General features: G+C 56.4%; 1 protein-coding gene across 9 annotated transcripts in view; it reads left to right on the plus strand.

Moving 5' to 3' along the window:
* Positions 1 to 13,685, plus strand: part of PCBP3 (poly(rC) binding protein 3) — a 267,959-nt gene extending 254,274 nt beyond the window's left edge. For 7 of the 9 annotated variants that reach the window (XM_035726636.1, XM_027587872.2, XM_027587871.2 and 4 more), the window contains 5 exons: positions 4,485 to 4,563; positions 5,294 to 5,353; positions 8,212 to 8,264; positions 11,849 to 12,018; positions 12,955 to 13,685. In XM_035726636.1, coding sequence (XP_035582529.1) covers positions 4,485 to 4,563; positions 5,294 to 5,353; positions 8,212 to 8,264; positions 11,849 to 12,018; positions 12,955 to 12,991 — 399 coding nt within the window. In that variant the 3' untranslated portion in view covers positions 12,992 to 13,685. The remainder of the gene's footprint in view (positions 1 to 4,484; positions 4,564 to 5,293; positions 5,354 to 8,211; positions 8,265 to 11,848; positions 12,019 to 12,954) is intronic. The other 2 variants (XM_027587874.2, XM_027587877.2) reach the window with 1 other exon arrangement.
* Positions 13,686 to 22,697: the final 9,012 nt, after the last annotated feature.

Consider the following 22,697-nt stretch of genomic DNA (forward strand, 5'->3'; position numbering starts at 1 on the left):
AATGTCAGTTCTTCCCAAATCGAGGTACAAATGCAGTACAATTCCAATCGAAATCCTGACAGAGATTTAACATGCTGTTTAAAATTTATATGAAAGAGCAAAGGCCAAGAATCATCAAGATACCTATGGAAAGAACAAACAGTTGGGGGAGCTGCCCTAACAGATGCAGGGACTGGCTGTAGAGCCATATACTGCTGGAGACAGGGTTTGGGCGCCGGGAGCAACCCTGGGCCAGTGTGCCGCTCAGAGAGCCTGGGGTCTGCCCACGCCGGCCGGGGTGCTGCCGGTGCAGGTGGTAGGGGCGAGGACAGGTGGCCGTGGTCATCCATCTGGGAACAATGACCCAAACACTTCTTGTGTCAAGAATTTCAACACGAGAGGAAAACAGCACTTTTAGAAGAAATAGAGAAGATCTTTCTGTTCTCAAGTCAGGGAAAGGTTTTGTAAACAAAATATGAGCACAAACCATGAAGAAAATATAAATGAATTTGACTACATTAAAATTTAAAAATTATCTTTCTCTAAAGACCCCAAAGGAGAGTGGGGAAAAGATCTTATCAGCACATACAATTGAAATAGGATTAATATCTGAAATATAAAAGGAGTTTTTGTGAGTGAGCAAAAGTCAACCCAATAGAAAAACGGGCAAAGACACAAGCATTTCGCAGGAGAGGAAACACGAACGCGGCCTGAGCCCACATGGTGGTCTGTTCTTGACAGTGAGTGGCAGGTGCACGGCGCGCCTGTCTTGTGATAACTCAGTGAGTTTGTCTGCCTTTGTCTGCATTTAGGATTTGTCTGTTTTTCTATTCTAACCCAACATTCAGTGGAAAAGGCAAGGGACAGAGAGCCGTCCATCTCAGGACACCTGCCCCTCCCTCCCCCGCGCCCTCCCTTTCCTTCCACCCTGCCTCCCTCCCTCCCAGTGATTTGGAGGCACTTTTGAGTCCTGGGAGTCTGATTTTTTAATGGCAAAAATGTCTCAAAAAGTAGGAATCCCCTTAGCACTTTTTTTGCTCCTTCTTTAAAAAATGTAGAAATTACATCCCAAGGAGATGAAGTGCTGGACTAATTAAGGACAGAACCAAGACGAGAGGGAGGCCAGCTGACAGCATCCATCCGCCTCTCTGCCCGTCTGCTTGCTGGACCACCGTGTGCCCAGCCAGTGTCCGCCGGACATCACTTTACATTCTTGGTGCATGGGTGAAAGGAGACTCACCACTGGGGTGGCCGTTTCTTCATGAAAAGCACCCAGTGCCTGGCAGTAGGAGAGCTTAGGTCCAGGACTGCTGATGCTCCAGCCTCGGGGAGCATTCGTCCACCTGCGCCTGGAGCACGTGTGTTCGTGGACTCTGTGCCAACCCGCCGGATGCACCGGATCTGCTTACCTGCCAGGGAGGCGATGGAGACACCAGGGGAGCATCGAGGTAACGGAGCTGCGGACAGGTGGGTGGGGAAGCCCCAGGTTGTTCTCGATGGTGATGCTCCCCAGCTGAGGTGGACAGCACTTGGTGGCCAGCTGCTTGCTCTCCTGATTCCCCCATCCTACAGATCAGGACAGAGGCCTGCGGAGACCAGACGAGCCCTCCTCCACCCAGCCGGTCGGTGCCGGAGCTAACCCAGGCCAGTTCTGCCGCCAGGGCCCCGCTCTCCCCTGCTGTCCCCTGCGGTCCTGACCAACACACAGCTGTGCACTCTTGGGGCCTCGAGACAGACAGAAGAGGACTCTGCCCACGGGAGGAGGACAGGCACCTGACGGGAGAGGTGGCAGGACAGGAGCCCCGAGCAGCCAGGCCAGCAGACCTCGAGGCCCCAGAGTCACCCCCAGGCTCCCTGCTGGCCCATCCCCTGGGCAGAAGGCTGGAGCCCTCAGGGGGCTGGTCATGTCCCCATGTGAGCTCCGCGTCTCATGGAAACCCGAGTGACGGTCAGAGCACACTGCATGCCCAGCCCCCCACCGCCTGGCAGCCCTGAGCCTGACTCGCACAGCCTCTGTGCTTCAACTTCCCGTGTGCTGTCTCCAGAAGTGGGGTCTTCTCCTCCGTCCTAGGAACTCGTAGTTACCACCTTGTAACCTTAGCCCAGTTCCAGCTCCACCTGAAGGTGGGTTCAGGCACACCCCTGCCAGGTGACCTCTGGGACTCGGGCCTGCTGTGCACAGGGCCCATGGCCCCTGCGGCTCCTGGTCCCATCAAGCTGGACCCAGGTTCCCGGGACCAGGTCTGTGCGGCCCAGCTCCCAGGCAGCATCTCAGCCACAGACAGCCTCACCCTCTCCTCATCCCTCATGCCCCAGGATGCCATTGGGTACTTGCCATCTTTCCCACTTGTCCCTGAAAGAGGAGCCTTCACTAGGCTGCCCAAGCCACTCAGCAGGGTCTCTGACCTCCAGGCCCCTTCCCGGCAGGGTCATCTTTCCTGAGGCACAGCGGGTGCAGGCCACGTGTCACCTCTTGTCCCTGTCACTTCAGCGAGTGTCCCCATGATGGTGTTTCCTGGGTGTGCTCTTCTGGCAGCTTCCTCGAGGGCCTCCGACGAGTGGCTGCTCAGGTCACACAGCTCAGTGGTGTTAGGTCATGGAGCAGACATGACAGGTGCAGGGTCAGCCCTCAGCCCCAGGTGCACCCTTGACCCGCACCACTTCATCAGGGACTGTCATTGCTGGACATGACTCCAGGTCACCACACCCCCTAACCTGTGCTTCTCAGGACCCCGGGGCATGACAGAAGCACCCAGAGTGGGCTCACCGAGTCAATGTGTCCAGTGCTCCCTGGGCAGGCCCCCCACAGAGAGCCACAGGTCAGGGAGCACCCCAGAACACAGGGAGAAGCCTACGTTTAGAGGCACTTGCCCTCTCTAGGAAGAGAGGGGGAGAAGCAGGGACTCTGAGAGCTGTGTCACAGGGGCCGGCCAGGAGAGACCAGGCGTGGTCACTTCTGCTGCAGCAGCGGCCCGCCTCACATCCCGGGGCTCACACGGCGGAGGCTCCACCTCGAAGGCATGACCAGGAGGCCACAGGTGGTCGTGGCTTGGCTCCCAGCTGCAGCTGGGGTCCACACACCTCGTGCTGTGGGAGCTACAAGAGCTGGACAAAGCGCCAACGCACTGCGCACCCCTGCACCCGCAGCTGCACCCACAGGCACAGCACACAGGGCAGCCATGGTCCTCCTCAAGTTGGAAGGGGTTTGGTGTTTGTCTTTGTGTGGGGCTAAGTTGCTGAAGGCCCACAGCGACCCACTCCTCTCTTGCTTTGAGGTACATCTGTGAAGTCTCCCGAATGTCGGGTGTTTGTGCCTCGGGCACGATCACCACCTCCCCGACACACTTGTGTTCAATGGGGACACCAGCTCCTCCCTGTGTGCCCCGCCCGCTGACCCCTGGGGGCTCCGGGGAGGCCCTGTCCTCGCCTCCAGACAGGAGTCCAGGGCCAGCCCCGGAGCAGCGCTGGGACACGTTCGGGATGGGCCTGCTGTCAGGAGGAGGTTAGGAGCTGAGTGCATTTCCCAGAGTGTGCGGTGTAGGCCCTGCAGGTGAGCTAGGCCTGACGGCATCCCTCTGAGTAGCCAGCAGTTAGCCTTCAGTTCCCAAAACATGGCCAGGACTCACCACATTTACCTTTACTTTCTGCTCTTTGGGGTTTCTACTTAAGAAATGAGGCCCAGATGGGACGCCCTGGGGGGCTCAGTCGGTTGAGTGTCTGACTCTTGATCTCAGCTCAGGTCATGATCTCAGGGTCGTGAGTTCAAGCCCCACAACAGGCTTGGGCTGGGCATGGAGCCTAGTTAAAAAAATAAAGAAAGAGAAAAGAAATGAGGTCCAGATAAAAACAACTGAAGAAAGCCCAGTAGGTGGGGGAAAAGGGAACAGAGAGCGGCCTGGTCGTAGTCGTGAGACTCTCACAGCCCTCACGGCCTCTTGGAGGCGCTCACCCGCCCCCTACAGAACCTTCCAGCACTCCATTCTGTGATCCTGGGAGTCCCGGAAGAGCAGCTTGGGGAGGCCCTGCAGGGGAGGCAGGGCTGGCCCAGGGCAAGGTCCAGGCCTAGCTGGGGCTGGGGCGAGGCCAGGCTTGCAGAAGGGGCATGAGTCACAAGGTGCGTGCATTCTGTGAGGACAGCATGAGCTGACCTTGAAGCCCCTGGGGGCCCAGCAGGTCCTGTTCTGCGGCTCTCAGACCCTCCCCACAGAGCCGAGGGGCCCGGTGGCCTCCGCTGGCCTCCCTCGCCTGCATGCGGTCTGGGGGTCGCCGCCCGCCAAGCCTGTGTGAGCTGCCAGGGAGCCGAGGAGAGGAAAGGGACTGGGTGCACCCGCCCAGTGGCCCATTGGTTTCCCAGGCCAAGTCCTTGCGTTCTGCCGCGTCTGCCATGTGTCCGCATGGCCCCCTCTGTATCTATCTGTACAGCGTTCTGTTACTGCCTTTTTAACTTGGTGTGAACTGTGCTCGATGACAATGATCTTAGCTCTCATGTGTCCCTCCTACCCCAGCAGTTGACCAAGCTCCACCAGCTGGCCATGCAGCAAACCCCCTTTCCTCCCCTCGGACAGACCAACCCCGCTTTCCCCGGTACGTACCCAGCTGCCCTTTCTGACCTCCTCTCTTCTCACCTGGGGACTCTTTCGGAACTGTCATTATTCAGGGTGGCGAGCAGCACAGGCACCGCTCTAGTTGTGGGTGCCAAGGACGCAGTGCAGACACGCAGCAGTGTGCACGTTGCAGAGGGCCGGGCGGGGAGGTCTGTGTGTGTGTCTGCTGCGGTAGGCTGCTCACCTCACAATGGCCTTCTTGCGAAGCGACGTCTGTCCCCTCGAGGGTCCACGCCTGCTCTCCGCTGCGCACAGGCATCCTGGGGGCCCCCTCCGGCTGAATACATCCATTTGGCCGGCCCTGAAGCCTGTTCTCTCCAGGAGCAAGAGCTCAGACAAGCAGACGGGATGCCCTCCTGTAGGAGGCCCATGCACAGCCCAGGAGTGACACCTGCCCAGGACGGCACCCGGCCCTGCCCCAGGGAGAACTGAGATGAGCCAACCCCCAGCCCAGGGCACGGTCACTATCGGCACCCCACTTGGCACAAGGGTGGGGGTGGGCCTTCGCTCTGCTGCGTCTCGCCAGCCAGGCGTTCCTTCCTCCCTGATACGGGCAGGGCATCGCCTCGGCAGCCGTGCAGGTGACCACACACTGGACGCGCTGGTCTGCTGTGCATGCGCCAGTCAGATTTTGAGCTTCCCTAGTTGAAGTGACCTTGCTTATCTCCTTGAGGGCAAAACATTAAATCTGTTTCTTCTTTGCTCTCCAGGAGAAAAGCTGCCTTTACACTCCTCCGAAGAAGCTCAAAATCTGATGGGCCAGTCGTCAGGTAAAACAAAAGCACACTAAATGGAGAGAGGGCAGGCCCAGAAGGCTGTGCATCCGCCCCTGCCCGGGCTCCGGGTCACCGACCTGGCGGGAGGAGGGGCAAGGAGGCCTGATCGCATCTGCCGTGGGGACTGCCAGCGCCTCAGTGCTGTCAGGGGACAGAGCCCATGTGGCTGGCCCGTGGGTCAGCCCCCGGCGCTGCTGGGAGGTGGTGGCCGCTCACAGGCTCGGGAGGTGCTCAGAGCGCAGCTGCCCGTCATCGAAGGCCCCAGAGGTGATGGGCCAGCGCCTGTGTTGTAGGCAGCAAAGTGTGGGGCGGGGGGCGGGGGGGGCCTGCAGTGACGAGTTTACCGTGACGAGTGCTTTGTGGAAATGCGTTTCGTAGGAGACAGAGCACAGGGTCAAGGAGCAGAGTGCCCTGGGCCAGATTAGTCTGCACCCATCTGGTTGCATTAGTATGCCCCTGGGCTGTCACAGGGCAGGCTCGGGTCTGCAGATCCCATTCCTCTGGGGGTTTGGGGAGTGACGCCACCTGAGAGCTGGTGGCTGGGCAGAGCCGGTTCCCCATGAGGGAGCACCACCTGCTCTCCCATTCCACTCGGGGTCAGAGCAGAAGAGCAGGCATCCAGCTGAAGGGGAATGCAGGAGGGCAGCGCTTCTGGCACTGGCTGTCACCCCATCGGTGGGTTCTGGGCCCCAGAGCCTAGCTGTGCTCCCTGGGCCGAGACGTGGGCTCTGATGCTCCGTGCGCCCCAGATGGGTCCCGTTGCAGTGCAGCCCTTAACGCAGTGAATGCAGAGTTTAATGAACAAAAGTTAGAGAAAAACGTATAGGACATATTTGATTATGGAAATGGATATCAGCCCTTATAAAGTTATTTACCTAGGTAACAACACACATGTGCCTCTAAGTCCTCTGCAGTTTATAAGTGATTTCATGCAATTACCCAGCGATGGTCTCCCAGAGACAGCTGGGGACCCGAGGGCCTGGCTTGCCCGGGACACACAGCGCCCACCTGGCCAGCCACCCACCGACCCTGCCTTGGCTCCCCCAGCACCACCTGTGGGCCTCAAGGATGTGGGACATGTGTGCGCATGGCCTTTTTAAGGCATCCTTGTGATGACCTCCCACCCCGAGGCCCCGTGAGACCCAGAGGGAGAGCGTGCACACGCACGCGTGTCCCACGCACGCGTGTCCCACGCACGCACACGCGTGGTGACGGGGGCGATGTCACCGATGCTCCCAAAGCAGGTCGGGCTCGCGTGGCGAAGCTTGATTCCCGTCCCGGTGTGCACGGCATCAGCATCTCATGAGGGACACTCACCACCGGGGGCGTGTGGCCCTCAGATACAGGAATGCCAGTTGTAAACAGGTGTGTCTCCGGACCAGCAGTTTATGTCAGTGCCCTCTTGAAAAGAAGTCTGGTACTTTCCTTCCTTGGATCAGAATCCATCAAGGTGAACAGATATGACTCAGCTTTATGTCCATCCCAAAGCAGGCCGTGCAGGAGTTCCTGTCCAGGCCTCACAAAGGCCTGAGGAGATCTCGTAGACGACATTTTGCATGTCACTATTTATGGAATGTATGTAGATGGCTGAACAACCAGATAACTGTATTGAAAATACCTCTCTGAAAAGAAGATAAAGCACAGAAACTCTAGATTTAGCTGTGCAAAAGGAAATGACAATTCGGGATGAATTGGTTCATTCGGCGCTTGCCAACTGACCCGCCAGCACGGCGGGCTCTGAGGGGGTCTCTCGTGGTGGAGACTGATGACCACAGTGTGTCTGGTGTTGGGGACATGAGTGCCGTGGAGGAAGAAGCAGGAAGAGGGAGGGGTGGGGGCGGGCGGGGAGGCCGATGGCAGGAACCTGGGGAGGCAGGGTGGCTCGGCACAGTCTTGAAGGCATCTGACTTGCGTTTCCTTAGGCCTCTCTGGGCCTGTGGAGAGTAGACCGAGGGGCAAGGGCAGAGGCAGGAACCAGGAGAGGGGAGAGAGGGCTCAGGCTCCGGAATATTCTGACGGTATGAGCCGGGCTGCGATGGTGGTTCTGCAGATGGAGGCTCCAGGCATGCGTGGGGCCTGCCCGGAGGATTGGGGGCGTCCGCTGTGGATGGACTTGGTGCTCTAGATGCCTCCGGAGGCAGAGACAGAAGTGCTGAGGGCAGGGAACCCGCAGGTCCTATCGAAGCCCACCGCATGTTCTGTTGTCCCTGTTTTGGGAGCAAGAGTAGATCTCGTCCTGTGAAAAGCTGTGCGAGAAGTTGTCTCTAATTTGCTAGGGCCCCGAGCTGAGATTGTAAAGATAAAAACTGGGGGCCTGGTGATCAGTTAGGCCTGTGTCTGCGCTTTGAGCACAGAAGCACACGGTCTCCCCTGGGCCTCAAAGCTTACTGGTTGACCTTTGATCCGCTGTCGGGGTGGGAGAGCTGCCTGTGTGGCTGGGCGACGGAGCTGGGCCGCGGGTCTGGCGGTGCGGGGCCCGTGGCTCTGCTGGAGCAGAGGGGGAGAAGGGGCAGCCGGCCTGGGGTGCACAGGGGGGCCCAGGACACACACTTGGCCGCTCAGCATGGGTCCCCTAGAGGTCTGTGAAGGGCATCCCCACATCGCACGGCACAGGAGTGAAATCACCAATGTGCCCAAGATGAAAACATGGAACGTCACTGTGCGGAGGTTCTTTGTCCTTGTTTTGAGAGAAGCTGGGACTCCAGACATTGGTTGCAGTTTGGGACTGAGAGCTCACAGGGCCTGGGCTCCCAGGGCATGCGTGCCCCACCTGTGGGGTCCATGGGGGCGGGTGCCGGGTGTGATGTGAGCAGCCTACTGCTAGCCTAACCTTGTCCCCTTGGTGTGCCCAGGTCTGGACGCCAGCCCCCCGGCCAGCACTCATGAGCTCACCATTCCCAATGATGTGAGTATGCCTGAGCCCTCAGCCAGCCCTGACTTGCCTGGGACCGCTCCCTGCCCTTCCCACAGCTGGGTACAGGGGCCACAAAAGGCACGTGATGTCACGCTCCCGAGAGACTAGGCAGGAAAGGAGCCAAGGGGACTTCAGGGTTGACCCTTGAAGAGCAGGTGGGCCAGGAACGCTCGGAGGGTCTGCTGCAGCAGGATGCCCGTATCTGGTGCCCACAGCCTGTCCCTGCCCAGGGCTCAGCTGACAAAGTGGCCTTACGAGCCACCCTCCACATGCTCGGCCCTACCTGTGTCCTGTCCTCCTGGATTATCCTAAGGACGCTGACTCCAGTCGGAAACCAAGACACCAGGGTGGGTGTGGGCCACGTGTCCTTGAGGGGCAGTGGCTCAGGGTCGCACAGGAAGGCAGCTGCTTGGGGGACATGGCCTTCCCAGCTCACGTGTCAGTTGGCCTTTTCTGCCCTAGAACTGAGGCCTTCCAGATTCTTCACTGCTTTGCCCCTGGGACCAGCCAGGCACGAAGTCCTAAGAGAAGCACAGAGTTGTGTGGCTTCAGGGGGATGGCCCACCCCGAGTATGGAGAGGGATGAGCTGCAGGGCGGGAGAATAGTGAGGCAGAGGACCAGAGGAAGGGACCCCCCCCATGACCGCACTCCCCGAGGAAACACCGCCTTCATCAGGGCCCTGGTGGCCGGCTGCAGGTGACGCGCTCCTGCGTCTCAAGGGGAGAGTGTTTCTGCTCTCGGGAGCTCCCAACACTGTCTTCCCACGTGATGATCCTTGAGCAGCTTGGCTGCGGGCAGCCCCCGAATCTCCACCCACGTGCTAAATGCAGGGGCCACGCTGCACTCGTGGGGCTTCTCCTCTGAGCCTTTACCGAGACCACTCACCAATGACAGGAGTCTTCTTCTCGTCCAAGCCTTCCTTCCAAAAGTGAGATGAGCCCAGAAAACAAGAGGAAGAGGGTGAGGCTCGTTCAGAGAGCGAGCAGTGTGCCTGCTTCGTGGGGGCCCCTGGAGCACACGGGCGCCACCTCGCATGCAGCGCCACACTGCCCGCCTCCTCCCGGGGAGTCCCTCAGAAGGAGGCTGCTTTCTTGGCTCCGAGGGGGCCCTTCCCGGGAGGAGGATTTGGTGACAGCCCTGCTAGGAGGCTTTCTCATGCTCACCCCGGCCCCCCAGGGGAGGCGTGCGTGCATCAGAGCCCTTGTTCAGATGCGCATCTCACATGATGCCCATCCGTGTCCCTGGTCAAAGTTAGGTTGTGTGGAGGGGAGTTTGCCCACACCCACACGTCGCCACAGCAGGACTTTCTGGATGGCGGGCGTGTGTGGTAACTGAAACCATGTGCACGTTCCACAGCACAGCCACCTGCTGGCGTGGTGTTGGAGACCCAGGTCAGGGCCAGCAGTCGTGTGTGGAGCTGCCTCTGCTGGCGTTCTGGGACTCTCCTGGCCTTGGGTTCCATGGCTGATGTCACCGTCGGGCCCTCACTGTCCCTGTGCCTGTGCTCACCCCACACTTGGGCCCCATCCCTGGTCCCAACCCCAGAATCACCCAGAGATCTAAGGGCTCACATAGGCGGCGCCAGGATGAGAGAAGGGTATGTTCCCACAGAGCCCTGGGGTGCAGCTCTGAACCCAGGTAGGAGGGGCCACGGTACTTGAAAGTGCCTATGACTTCCCTCCGGGCTCCCTGTGGAAGCCCACCGGGTGAGAGGAGAGAGCTGGGCACGGCTGCATGTGTGTGGGGTCAGGAGGCCCCCGGAGCCCAGCTCTATGGGCCTGTATGGCCCACGGTTGCAGAGCAGGGCTGAGAAGGCCGGCCCCTGCCAGGTCCGAGGGGCCTTTCCAGCTGCCGAGGACACTGCTGCCCGCAGGAGAGCCCTGGGCTCAGCCCGGCGTCTGCATCACCAGCACCCACACCCCTCCGCTCTCTCTGGAAGAGGGACGTGTTCCACATAAGTGAGGAGTGAGGGGCGGCTTCAGGAGCCCCCAGGCCGGCTGGGGGGCAGTGCAGGGCCCCGCAGGGGTGAGGCCCCAGGGAAGAAGAGAGGGCTGGGTGCAAGGACCTCTTCAGGAAGCTGTTTGAGAGAGCGTGGGGACTGCATGCCAGAGAGACGTCTCTTCAGATAGGGTTATGGGAGGAGAAAAGCCGTTCTGCAGGAGGCTCAGCAAACGCTACTTGCACTGAAGGGGGAAGGTTCTGGAAGGGAGACTGGGCTGCTAGTGGCCACGAAGTGTGAGGATCCTCTGAGTGCGGGCATCTTCTGGGGACTCAGCTCGCCCCACATCCCCCTCCATCAGGGACCGGTGCTGCTGCCCCCATGCAGCGCACGAGCCCAGCGGTCCCTGCCTTGCCTGGCGCAGTCGGAGGGCAGTGCTCCAGATGTCTCTGCTGCGGGAGAAGGACTCCGGGCCAGGCTCCAGGCCAGGGACAGTAGCAGCTCCCTCCCTGACCTCGGGGCGGGGCGGGTTGGGGGCGGGGCCTGGGAGCTGGGGGCAGGAGGTGGAGGAAGCTGAGCAGCCCTGGGGTGGAAGCTTCTCTGGACACCTGGAGAGACTCCAGTGAGGCAGCTGACCTAACGCAGGAAAGGAGAGCAGAACTGAGAAGCTGGAGGTCACCTCGGGGACAAAAGCTGGTGTCATTAAATAGGTCCAGAGGCGTGTGTGATTGTAAATGGGCTTCCTTCCTGCTTGCCATCCCACAGAAGCGGGCCCCTAGCCCTACTGACACTCTCGGCCAGCCTGTGTTCCCCCCAGGCCAGGGGAGGCAGACTCGGAAGCCGCTGCACTGGCCCTGCCCTGCTCGGTGCCTGCTCTCCCAGCTGACCTCAGCAGCCCTGGCTCAGGGAGGGACTCAGTTCTGCCCACAGTAAACATGGAGAGGTGCAGCTGCCTCCTCCGTGGAGGCTCCCCTGGGGCCCGAGTTGCCCCCACCAGCAGGGTGGGCTGCCTCAGAGAGCTGGTCTAGAACTCAGGCTGCAGTCCAGCCCTGTGCGTGGCTGCTTCTGTTTCCTGAGCAGCCCTGGTTCCTGTCCTTCTGGCTGCTTGATTCTTGATGACCGCCTCTTCCTTCAGATGGCCCAGGGCAGCCAGAGGTCCCACTGGGAAGGATAGGGAGCATCTGACATGTCCTCAAAATTTCACCCAAGTTCATCAGAAGCCGGGTTTTAGGCAGCAGAGAGCTTTAAACTCTGGCTTCAGACAAACATTTCTCCACCCCAAGGACATGGCCAAGAGGGCCCTGGTGCTAGCGCCTGAGTGGTCCCCATCCCCCAGGCCTCCGAAGGACACCAGGGGAGGTGACGCAGCGGGTGCCCATCCCCTTTGGGACTTGTCAGGACTCGCTGCAGCAGGCAGAGCCCGGGCATCTGCAGCCTCACCCCCAGCAGGAAAGCTACCTGGCACCCTGCATCCTGGGCGGGCAGTGCCTTGTCCTTCTGGGAGGGCGGAGTTTGTGGAGTGGGGTGGACACCAAGGCTGGACTGTCCTGCCTCTGGGGCCTCCCTAGGGCTCTGCATGCACTCAGCTCGGGGTGGGGGCTCTTCTCTAAGGAAGTCCTCCGTCCTTTTTTCTAGCTAATAGGCTGCATAATTGGACGCCAAGGGACCAAAATCAATGAAATTCGACAGATGTCTGGAGCTCAGATCAAAATTGCCAATGCCACAGAAGGGTCATCCGAGCGCCAGATCACCATCACAGGGACCCCAGCCAACATCAGCCTTGCCCAGTACCTCATCAATGCCAGGTGAGTGTTCACAAGGTCCTGTCTGATGTGTCGCTGGCCAGACAAGACGCTCAGTGGGACTGGCTCGCCATGGCGAGAGCCCAGACCGTGCCCGGTCCTCTCTGGTGGCTTCTCTCTCCTGGCTGGGCATGGGGGTGGGATGTGATGGAGACAGTCTCCACGTAGACATGGGGCCCTACACCCGCTCTGCACGTTCACATCTGACCATTCACCCTGGAAATTCTTGGTGGGTGGGGGGGGTGAGGTGGTTACAGCCTAGAGCATTTCCAGAGGGGCCATGGCTACACGGCTGAGGTCACACACTTGGGCTAACTGGGTTGTGGAGTTTCAGAGAGCACATTACTAGACCATTCTCCTCTCTCAGACCCTGTGGTTGTAAAGACACTGCCACCACCACCCAGACCCTTGCCAAGCAGCGAATCTGAAAACTGTGAGGGTCAGAGGGTACACCAGGGACAGATGAGGTCCTGGGGCTGAGCATGCACCTCAGCTTCCCTGCCCAGGGACGTGTCAGAGAACATAGTGTGACCACACCTGGGGCCAGACCCTCCTCTTTAACTCAGAAGATCAAGCTGGGCTCTGGGGAGGCCCAGGTGGACGTGGGAGGCAGCCTCCCCTCCACGCCGTGGGCAGTGCGACCCTGGCTCCCCTCCGAGGGCAGCTGCTGAAGAAAGGGTCGTGGTGGCCGATGCTCGTCCAGGTGGTTAGTGTCACACCCCTGACATGGTGACAGGGAAGGCAGACCCCACCAACCTGGTCCCCGGTGGGTCCTCTTCCCTCCACCCCACTTTGGTCTCCAACTCATGACCACACATCTAACAACCGAGAGGGAGGCGGGTCCGAAGGCTGTGAGAACACACAGAGCGAGCCATTCGCCTCTGGTCCCGTTTTATGAGAACGTTGTGACCTGTCTCCCCGTGCCTTTGTGTCTTCCAGGCTGACATCTGAGGTCACTGGGATGGGTGCGCTCTGATCCTGCCCGTTGGCCTCCAGTCCGTGAACCCTGACCTCCACCCGGCTCGCACACTCTGTACAGACCGCCCACCCACCCTTCATCGCAAATATAGAGGTTTTCTTTACTAACAAGTTATCTATGCCATAGACATACACACGCCAACAAAGCAAATCTATATTATATCTCTGTCAGCTCCAGGCTCTGTCCCTGATACTTCCCTCGGAATTAATTTATGCTCGTGTGTTCATGCATTGGCATGCAGTGTTAATTATTTTAAATGCTTTGGGGGCACTCCCATCTGTGACATTTTAGAAATTCTGTCCATTAGTGTCCATGTACCTGTTTATGAATTGTTTTGACATTTTGACAGCACTTCCCACAAGCCGTCTCTCCTAGACCGCCTAGAACTGTGGTTGCTTTGAGCGGGTTTGCTCCCACCCAGCACCCCCTGCTGACTCGCCACCCCCCGCCCCCGCCAGAGCCTGTGCTTGCTCAGCCCACGTGTCCACATAGGTCTGCACTGGGGGCAGGGGAGAGAGAATGGAGGACCGGGTCCTGGGTCACAGTGCAGGTGAGGTGGGGGGTGTTGGAGTCCTGACTTCACTGAATTGTCACGTGCTGGGGATGCACACATGGGCCCCCAGGCATCTTTGGGGGGCTGGCCAGGAAGCGCCTCTGCACCACGTTGTAGTTCAATAAATACTGTGCGCTGCCCCTCACTGGCTCTGGTTCCTGTCTGCGCCCCCCCAGCCACACTGACTCATGTGCACACACGCGCACACACCCTAGGCTGCCCTGCCGGGTGATCATACAGATTAGCAACTCATCCCTTCCCCAACCCTTTGCAAGGTCATTCTCGTGTTGCTTTTGCAAAACTTCCTAAAATGACAATAATGAAAACACTTCTCAGATTAGTAGAGCTCAGTTCTCCCAGCACCACCTCTATGTACTTGGGAGGCCAGGCCACGCACAGTGACTGTGGTCAGCGGAAGTGTGTGCATGCTGCACCCACCTGCAGAACTGTCTGCTCACCTGTGCTTACCTTGAAAGCCTCTGTGCCTCTTCTGGACACTGAAGCTCTGGGTGGGACACGGGCCCATGGTGGATAGCCCCCACACTCTCTCAGGGCAAACAACAAAGGCCTGAGGCCCTCCCCGTGTGCCCTGCAGGCCTTCCTCCGGTCACAGGGGCAGTGGGTGGCCAGTGGATGGGTTGAATAAGTGTCTTAGAAAACAAAAGGTGCCACGAAGTAGAAGAAAGCCGTGGTGGGGAGGGCATCAGAAGTGCAGTGCTACGTGGGCAGGCAAGGTGTGGCCCCTAAGGTAGGCGTTATGGAGGAGAGCAGGTGGAGGGGGAGCTGGAGCTTGTGCGTAAGAAGAGGTGGGCAGGAGGCCCGGGAGTGGAGCCCGTAGGGCCGGCTAAGCACGGGAAGCTGCAGGGGCTGACAGAAGGTGAGGCTTGGGCCGGGAGTGCTGTGTTCCGGAAGTATCTTGAAGAAGAACTAGGGATTGCTAACAGATCAGAAGTGGGCTGTGAGAGAGGCAGGCAGGAAGGCTCTTGGTCTGAGCTCTGGAAAGATGACCCTCCACCCGTGAGCAGCAGGCCTACGGCAGCGGCCAAAAATAGACACTCAGCTGGGACTTGCTGGGGGTGACATGAGACAGGGGCTCTGAGGTTTGTGATGGGAGCACAGTCTGAGCCAGAGAGACATGGAAGCAGCGGCCCAGGAGTGATTTGGGGAGCACTGCGGGGGGCTCCATGCAGGACCCCCACCAGGAGTCAGGAAGAGGGTGCCTGGGTGCCCAGCGTGTCACCGACCCCAGGGGTTGCCTGGTACGGTGAGGAACTGGGCCCCAGGGAGTGGCTCCAAACCACAGCAGAGAGGTGTTAGTGGGGTAGACTCACACACACACACACACACACACACACACACACACACACACACACACACACAAGGGCTGTGAGCATTCCTGCACGAGTCTCCGTGTGGATGCCTACTTTCATTTCTCTTGGGTAAATAAACAGCTGGGAGTGGAGCGACTGGACCATGTGATAGGTATATGTTTAACTTTTTAAGACATGTCTACACTGCTTCCCAAAGTGGCTGTACCATTTTACATTCTCTCCACAGTGTGCGGGAGGGCCAGGTACGCCCCGTCCTCAGCAGCATGTGGTGCTGCTCAGTCTTGGTCACTTCAGCCATCCAAGGGGGCCTGGGGCGGCAGCTCGCCGTGCATCCTTCCCTGTGCTCGTGGGACATCTATACCTTCTTTCTGAAGTATGTGTTCAAAGTTTTTGCCAATCTTTTAATGTGTTTTTTTAAATCATGAGGTTTGAGAGTCTTTATGTATTCTAAGTGTGAGTCCTTTATCAGACACGTGCTCTGCAAGTATCTCCTTCCAGTCTGTGACTTGTCTTTTCGCTCCTCCAGTGACGTCCTTTGGATAGTACAAGTGTTTAATCTTGACACAGTCCCAGTTACCAGTTTGTTCTTTTATGGGTTGTGCTCTTAGTGTCCTGTCTAAGGAATCTTTGACTAACCCAAGATCACAATGATTTTCTTGTGTATTTTCGTCTAGAAGTTTTGTAATTTTATGCCCCCACTGAATTGCCTTTGCACCTTTATCAAAAATCAGTTCTCCATGTATGTGCAGGTCTCTTTCTGGGCTACATGTTTTGTTCCATCGATCCATGTGTTTATCTTTATGCCAGTACCACACAGTCCTGATCACTTCAGCCCTGTAACGAGTTTGAAATCAGGTAGTGTCACTCCTCCAACCTTATTCTTCTTTTCAAAGTTGTTTTCACTATTCTAGATCTTTTTGCATTTCCATATGAATTTTAGAATCAGTTGCTTATTTTCCACACAAAAAGTCTGCTGGGGTTTTGATTAGGATGGTGTGAAACTTGTTGATTAATTTGAAGGTCAATGACAGCCCAACAGAATGGAGCCGTCGGACCCGTGAGCCAGGTGCCTCTCTCCAGTTATGTGTGTCTCATTCAGCAGTGTCTTGTAAGTTCTCAAGGTACAGGTTACAGATCTTTTGTCAGACTTATCCTGAAGTGTGCCATGTTTTCTATACTGCTTTAAATGTTTTAATGTTAGTTTACAGTTGTTCATTGCTAGCTTATAAAAAAAAAGGATTTGTGTGTGTTAATCTTGTATCTTACAACTGGTGCAACTCAGTGTAGTGTGGATTTGTCTGTCTCTCCTTGAAGTTCTATCCATTTTAGCTTTGTTTGTTTTCAAACTCTGTTGTTGGGTGCGTAAGTGTTGAGTATTGTCATGTCCTCATGATCAGTTGGCCGCTTTATTATTATAAAATGGTCTTTATCTCTTGCGGGGTCCTTCTGTCCGCGGTCTACTTTGTCTGATGCTAACACAGCCACTCCGGCTTTCATTAGGTTAGTGTTAGCTAATTTAAGGTACCTTCCCCATCCTGTTAGCTAATCTGAAGGCTATCTTCTCATCCTTTTACTCTTAAGCTGTTTGTGTTTTGTATTTAAAGTTAATTTCTTGTAGCTCTGGATTTTTTAATACAACCTGATCATCTTTCCATTGGGATACTCAGACCACTTATGTTCAACGTGATTATTGATGTATTAGGTTTAAGTCTGTCACATAGCTGCTTGTTTTCCATCAGTCCCCCATATTCTTTGTTCCTTTTTCCTTCATTTTCTGACTTCTTCTGGACTCAACATTTTTATGATTCCCTTGTATCTCCTATGTTGGCTTCTTAGCCATAACCCGCTATTTTGTTATTTTTGAACTCGGGTTTATAAACTTCCCACAGGCCCCCTCCAAGTGACCCTCTACAGGGATTCTGAGAGACTTGGGCACGTGCCGTCTTCTCTCCCATCCTGGCCTTCACACTGTGTCACACGTCTCACGTATACACAGGTCACGTACTCCACAGTACAGTGTCATTATTTTTGTACAAAACCTCATTCTTATATTTTTAAAAGAGATTATATAAGAAAAAATCTTTTTTCTTTCCCCGCCCACATAGTTACCATTTGTGGTGCTTTTTGTTTCCGTGTACAGACTCCGATTTCGGCCCAGCACCACTGTCCTGCTCTCAGGACGTCCTTTACCACCGCTCGTCACACAGGCCCGCTCCCGAAGAACTCCTTCAGGCATCCGATGTCTGAACAGATGCGCACTCTATCTTTGTTTCTGAGAGAACTCTTGCTGGGTTCACAGTCGTAGTTTGACAGGTTCATTTGGGTTTGGTCTATTCGACACTTTACAGATGTCCCTCCGCTGCCCAGTCACTCGCCTTGTTTCCAACAGGAAACCTGCAGCCAGCCCTCTCTCGGTCTGTGTGTGAGGCAGGGGCTGCGTCAGTGCATTTTCTGTATTGCTGGACAACACATCTCGGTACGCCGTGCCCTGGTGTGGTTTTCTCACGCGGTTTATGCTCAGAGTCCTGCAGGGGTTCACAGTTTTCATCAAATTGGGGGTGTGTTCAGGGCGTCTGGGTGGCTCAGTCGGTTACACGTCTGCCTTCCGCTCAGGTCATGATCTCGGGGTCCTGGGATGGAGCCCCACATTGGGCTCCCTGCTCAGTGGGGAGCCTGCTTCTCCTTCTCCCTCTGCCCCTCCCCCCTGCTTTTGTGTGCGTATGCTCTTTCTCTCTCCCTTAAATAAATAAAATCTTTAAAAAAAAAAACCAAATTGGAGGGTGTTTTCGGCCATTATTAGTTCAGCTATATTTTCTGCCCCCACCCCACACCCTCCTCTCTCTCAGGGTCTCCAGTCACGCATCTGTGAGATGCCTTGAGTTGTCCCCAGCTCCCTGCTGCTCTTTTTGTTGTTAACTCTTTTTTCTCTGGGTATTTCAACAGTTTACAGAGATGCCTTCAAGTTCATTATCTTTTCTACAGGGGCGACTAGACTGCCCTTCCCTCCAACCCTTCCAGATGGTTCGTCCCTTTCCCTTGAGTATATGCCTTATACTCATGCACTGACGGACCTGTGAATGCGGCCCAAGGCCTCTCCCTTCAGCTCTGTCCTTTCCTGCTGTCTGTCCTGCCGACTTGAGTTGCCCCGATCTGTCGGGCGGCTGGTGAGGTCTCGTTCTGTCTGTCCACACCGCCGCCCAGGGACTCTCCAGGCCTCCGACGGGGACAGCTGTGGGGCTCACTCCCCTTTGCTGCCCATGTCCAGTGTGTTGAAAATCGTTGTTCCGTGTACTGTTTTCTGTATTTGTTTTTTTGTTTGAGGCAGGATAAATCCATTCCTTGTTCTGTTTCTGTAAGAAGCGAAAGTCCCCTGGTTTGTTGTATTTGCCACTGCATGTTATAGACGTTCCACATTCTTTTGATTAATCCTTCATAAACTGTTTTGAATAAATTGATCACAGTGTTTATTTCATGTTTACATTTCTCTGAGGGCTCTGACAAATTGTATCAAATTCAGGGATTGTTTACTCATTTCTGTTACTTGAAAACTGCCATTTTTTTATCATGCCCCTGAAAGATAAACTTCTTTAAAATGTAGTCACTGTAGCAATGCGGACCGCTCCTTCTGCCTCCAGTGCGTTCTGTGTGTGTGTCATTCGGGCGAGCCGGAGACTTTTGCTTGATGGATGTCCCTGATGTGGGAGGGTTCGCGGTCCAACAGCCATGACACAACCAAGCCCACCTCCTCGGACACAGTTCACACAGAAAACAGGATTGGCAGCCGTTAGGCCTAGCACGGCAGTTGGGATGTCAACATAGTTTGACCATTTTTAGTTTTTTACAATTATCTGTTTGAGAAGCATCTCATTTGTCCATTGTTGAAATCTCTGAAAAATATTATTGGGATCGTGGTTTTGTAAAATGAAACTGCCTTATCTATTTATTTATTTTGATTGAAGTACAGTGGACACACATTACACTAGTTTCAGGTGTCAACACGGTGACTTGACACGCCTCCAGGCCGTGTGAACCCTCCGACCCCTGCTGAGCAGGCGCAGGGCTGGTGCATCCCCGTCAGATGAAACCCGTCCCTGCGGAGCCCACGCGGCTGCACTTCTTGTCGCCTGTGTCTTCTTCCAGAAAACGCCCCTCATTGTCTTCTTTCTTGTTACTCGAACGTTCTCTGTTTTCTCAGCAACCACGGTTCTCGTCTGTACCGCCGTGGTCTTTGACCGTCACTTGTTGGTTCCTGTTCTTACAGGAAAAGTTTTAATGTTTTGCAGCCTGCGCCAGCCTTTTTCTCTGGGTGATGTTCGGCCTTGGCTGGAATTTGCAGCCGAGGAGTAATTCTGGAAATACACATGCTGACGTGTACGTGTATAAAGTCCTAATGAAGAGCGGTGCCAACCACTTTTTAAATTGTGGCTGCACAGTCGCATCCGGTCACTAACTGACGTGTGTGTGGGAGTCTTATCCCCAAAACGTTTGCCCCTTCACACTATCTGTTGGGGCGCCTTTGCTCATCAGGTCCTCTTGCGCCACGGACTGCGGGGTGCTGAGGTCAGCCGGTGCCTCACCTGTGTGAGCCGCCCGCGTGCCGCCTGCATGCTGCTGCCCTGCTGGAATGGTCCAGACGGGGGAGGGCGTCTCCTTGGACAGGGAGCAGCTCACACGTTTACACCCCTGGGCCTGGGAGGATTTTCCACCAACTGGCTTTGACGCTGCACCATTCAAAATGTGTTTCTCCTGCACTCCCCACATGTCCCGACACCACATACCTCGCTCCTGGTGCTGTTTCCCTGATGCAGGGCACCTGCCCTCGGCTCGATGCTGATGAGCGTGTTCGACATTGCCTGTCGAGCCTCCTCCCTCTCTGCTCTCTCTCTTTCCGGCCCCTGTCTCTCCTTCCAGTTTGGAAATCATTCATTTCTTTGGGTCTAATCTGCTGTCAGACTGATCTTTTGAGTCCTTAACTTCATTCATTGGGTTACAGATTTTGTGCGACTTGTCTACACGGGCACAGCCCTCAGACGCCCCACTGACAGCCCCGGCTGTTTACCAAGGCCCTTCCCCCCGGCTGGTTTTTGAACTTGAATTGTCTCCCCAGCACCACCAGGCTCTGGAAGGCCCCGCCCAGGTTTGAGCAGCTTTCTGGTTGGCCGGCTGGCCCTTGCCACATGAGGATCAAGAGCCAGCAAATGTCCTGAAGGGAGAGGCAGTGTGACAAAGTGGGGCCTGTTCTCTGAGCCCCCGGTTCCAGAGGGGAAGCTGCTATAGAACACCAGCCTCCCCTCTGCAGGCTTCCCGTCTCCCCAGGACAGCAGCACCTCCACTCTGGGCCACTTCAGGACCTCTCTAGTACTTGTGATAGTTTCTCTCATTGCTCTTGGTGGGGTTTTGCCTCCCGTGAGCTGCCCTGTCCCAGCTCGGGATCTTCATGGTTGATGACAGACCTCAGGAGGCAGGATTTTTTAGATTTAAAAAAAAATTAAGGCAATGAAGGTATTAGTATTAAGTGGATTAAACCTTGTTAGGAGCCTGAGAACATCCTCTTACCCCAGACGGACAAGGTCCAGGGTCAGCACCCGCCCCCTTTATGTGAGGCTGTGCAGGAGGCAGGAGGTCCTCCCTCAGGACAAACGTGCGGTTCACCAAACCCTGCCGGGGCCTCTGTCTCGTAAGCTGTAGACACGGTGGGAAGAAGGGCAAGAAGTCGGGGGAGAGAAGGGGATGGCAGGCACAAGCCGGCCCCGATTCCCTGGTGGACCCCGAGGTGACAAGGTGGCTGGACATTTGCTGCAAGTGTCAGTTCACTTGTTTAGGTGTTTCCACTGACAGGACCAACAGAAGTTGGGGAAACACATGATACACGCCCCAGCTCAATGGGAGGCTGCACCCCCCACTCCTAGCTCGTGTGTTTGCTGTGTGCGCCGGTCCCCAATGTAACCCTGGGATGTGTCCCTAGACGTGGATGGTCCACAGAGCACACGTGGCTCCGGTGTGAGCCAGGCCGAGGAGGTCAACCTGGGCAGGAGGCTGAGAAGCAGCGCTGTGCCCTGGCAATTCCTAATTCCATCCAACTTGGGGTGAATTCCCCTTGCCCGAAAATAAGGGGCAGGAAGATTCACCCTTCCACGGGGAAGAGGCACAGCCACGGTGGTAGGAGCCCTGCCATTGGGCTGGTGTTGGGGCAGGGCCACAGACCAGCGCCACGGCTTACCCCAGGCACTCGGCCTTGTCTGAGACGCAGGTCCATGCTTGTCTGCTACCCTGTGGAGTGCGGTGCCCCAGGTAGTGACGGCTTGCAGCTTTGGTCCGAGAATGCACAGCATGGTCAAATATACAGCATAAATTCAGGCAAAACTAATTTTGGCAGGAACAAGAAGTCTTGTGCTGAAAGGATTGAGAGGCGGCTCTGTTCAATTGATTAAAGGGTGTGTTGCCACGGTGACAGATGAAAACAAGTCTCGCCTGAGCAGAGCTTTGCCTCCGTTAGGCAAAGTATGAGCCCCTATATTTGGCATCCCGAGATTCCCTAGTGTTCCTGGCTGTCCCCAGCTTCGCTTCTCTTCACTCCACAGATGAAGACGGAGCCTGACTGTGGCCCCTCGCTGCTGTCCAGGTCAGGTCTCCGGGAGGCTCTCCTGGCACGGGGACGGGGCCCGCTGTGAAGGGCCGAGGCCCGTCCTGTGTCTCCTGAAGACTTGGAAAATGTTTAGGATTATTGTTTAACTTCTAGTCTCCACCTGAGAGGCACTGGGAGACCTTTACCACCCTCAGGAGCCTGGGCTGGGCGTCGGCGTCCAGGTGCCACCATGTTGCTTGGGGTGCAGGGGCGGGGCGTGACCAGACCCAGGGTTTCCTGGGACACAGGAAGTGGGGGAAGGCAGGACGGCAGTCACTCTGCCTTCAGTCTTATATCCTGTCAGATCCCTTCGCCTAGATGGACGATGTTTCATAAGGATTCCGAAAAGGTTTCTGATTCCAGCCCAGGGCTTGCACAGTAGTGAAAAGGCAGCTAGTCGTGCTGTCTTTCCCAACACTCGGGATCTGACCTTCAGAAACTTCCTGGGTTCCTGGCTAAGGTGGTGGGTCTTGGCGGGAGGCCTCCCAAACGTGTCTGGGCAATGCTCACCTCGGTGCTCCTCACCATGGGACCAGTGCCCCCTTCTTGATTCTTGGGAGGCTGCGGGAGTTAGACGTGGGGGACTCAACAGACGTGGGGTGGTGGGTTGTGTGCGTGAGCTTGTGTGCCCAACCCAGATGTGGTGCTCACCAGGTGTGCACCCTTGACTGGGGCTGCTCACCTCCCTGGGCCCCTCTTCCTAATGCCCTTGCCCACTCCTTTCTGTCACCAGACTGGGGGCTGAGCTGCAGGGTGGTGCCAGGGAGGGAAGGTGCCCAGCGGGAAGGCTGTTGGCTCTCAGACTTGAGCAGCTCGATGTCAACTTAATGGTCAACTCAGTGGTCAAAACCAACAGTTCCCTCCTTGCTCACTTCCTTGTGAGCCCCCAGGTCTCCCTCCGTGGGAAGGGGTGCCATACCTTGCCTCGTGGTTGGGGGGAGGGTGGGCACGGGCCCTCCCCTGCCCTCTAAATGTGGCCTTAAAGGGCCTTACATCTCAGACTGCCCCATCACACTCCACCCAGGGAAGGCTGAGGACCCACTGCTACCAAGACCCTAGCTCAGCAGAAGCTTCCTGCTCAGCCCCACGCAGTATAGCGCCAAGGACAGAAGCAAGACCAAGAGCAAAACACATTCTTGCTTTGGTCTTTAGAACTTTCCAGATGCTGAGCCTATTAACAGGGAGAACATCCCA

This window comes from Zalophus californianus, chromosome 1, assembly GCF_009762305.2.
Source record: "Zalophus californianus isolate mZalCal1 chromosome 1, mZalCal1.pri.v2, whole genome shotgun sequence".
NCBI classification, from domain to species: domain Eukaryota; kingdom Metazoa; phylum Chordata; class Mammalia; order Carnivora; family Otariidae; genus Zalophus; species Zalophus californianus.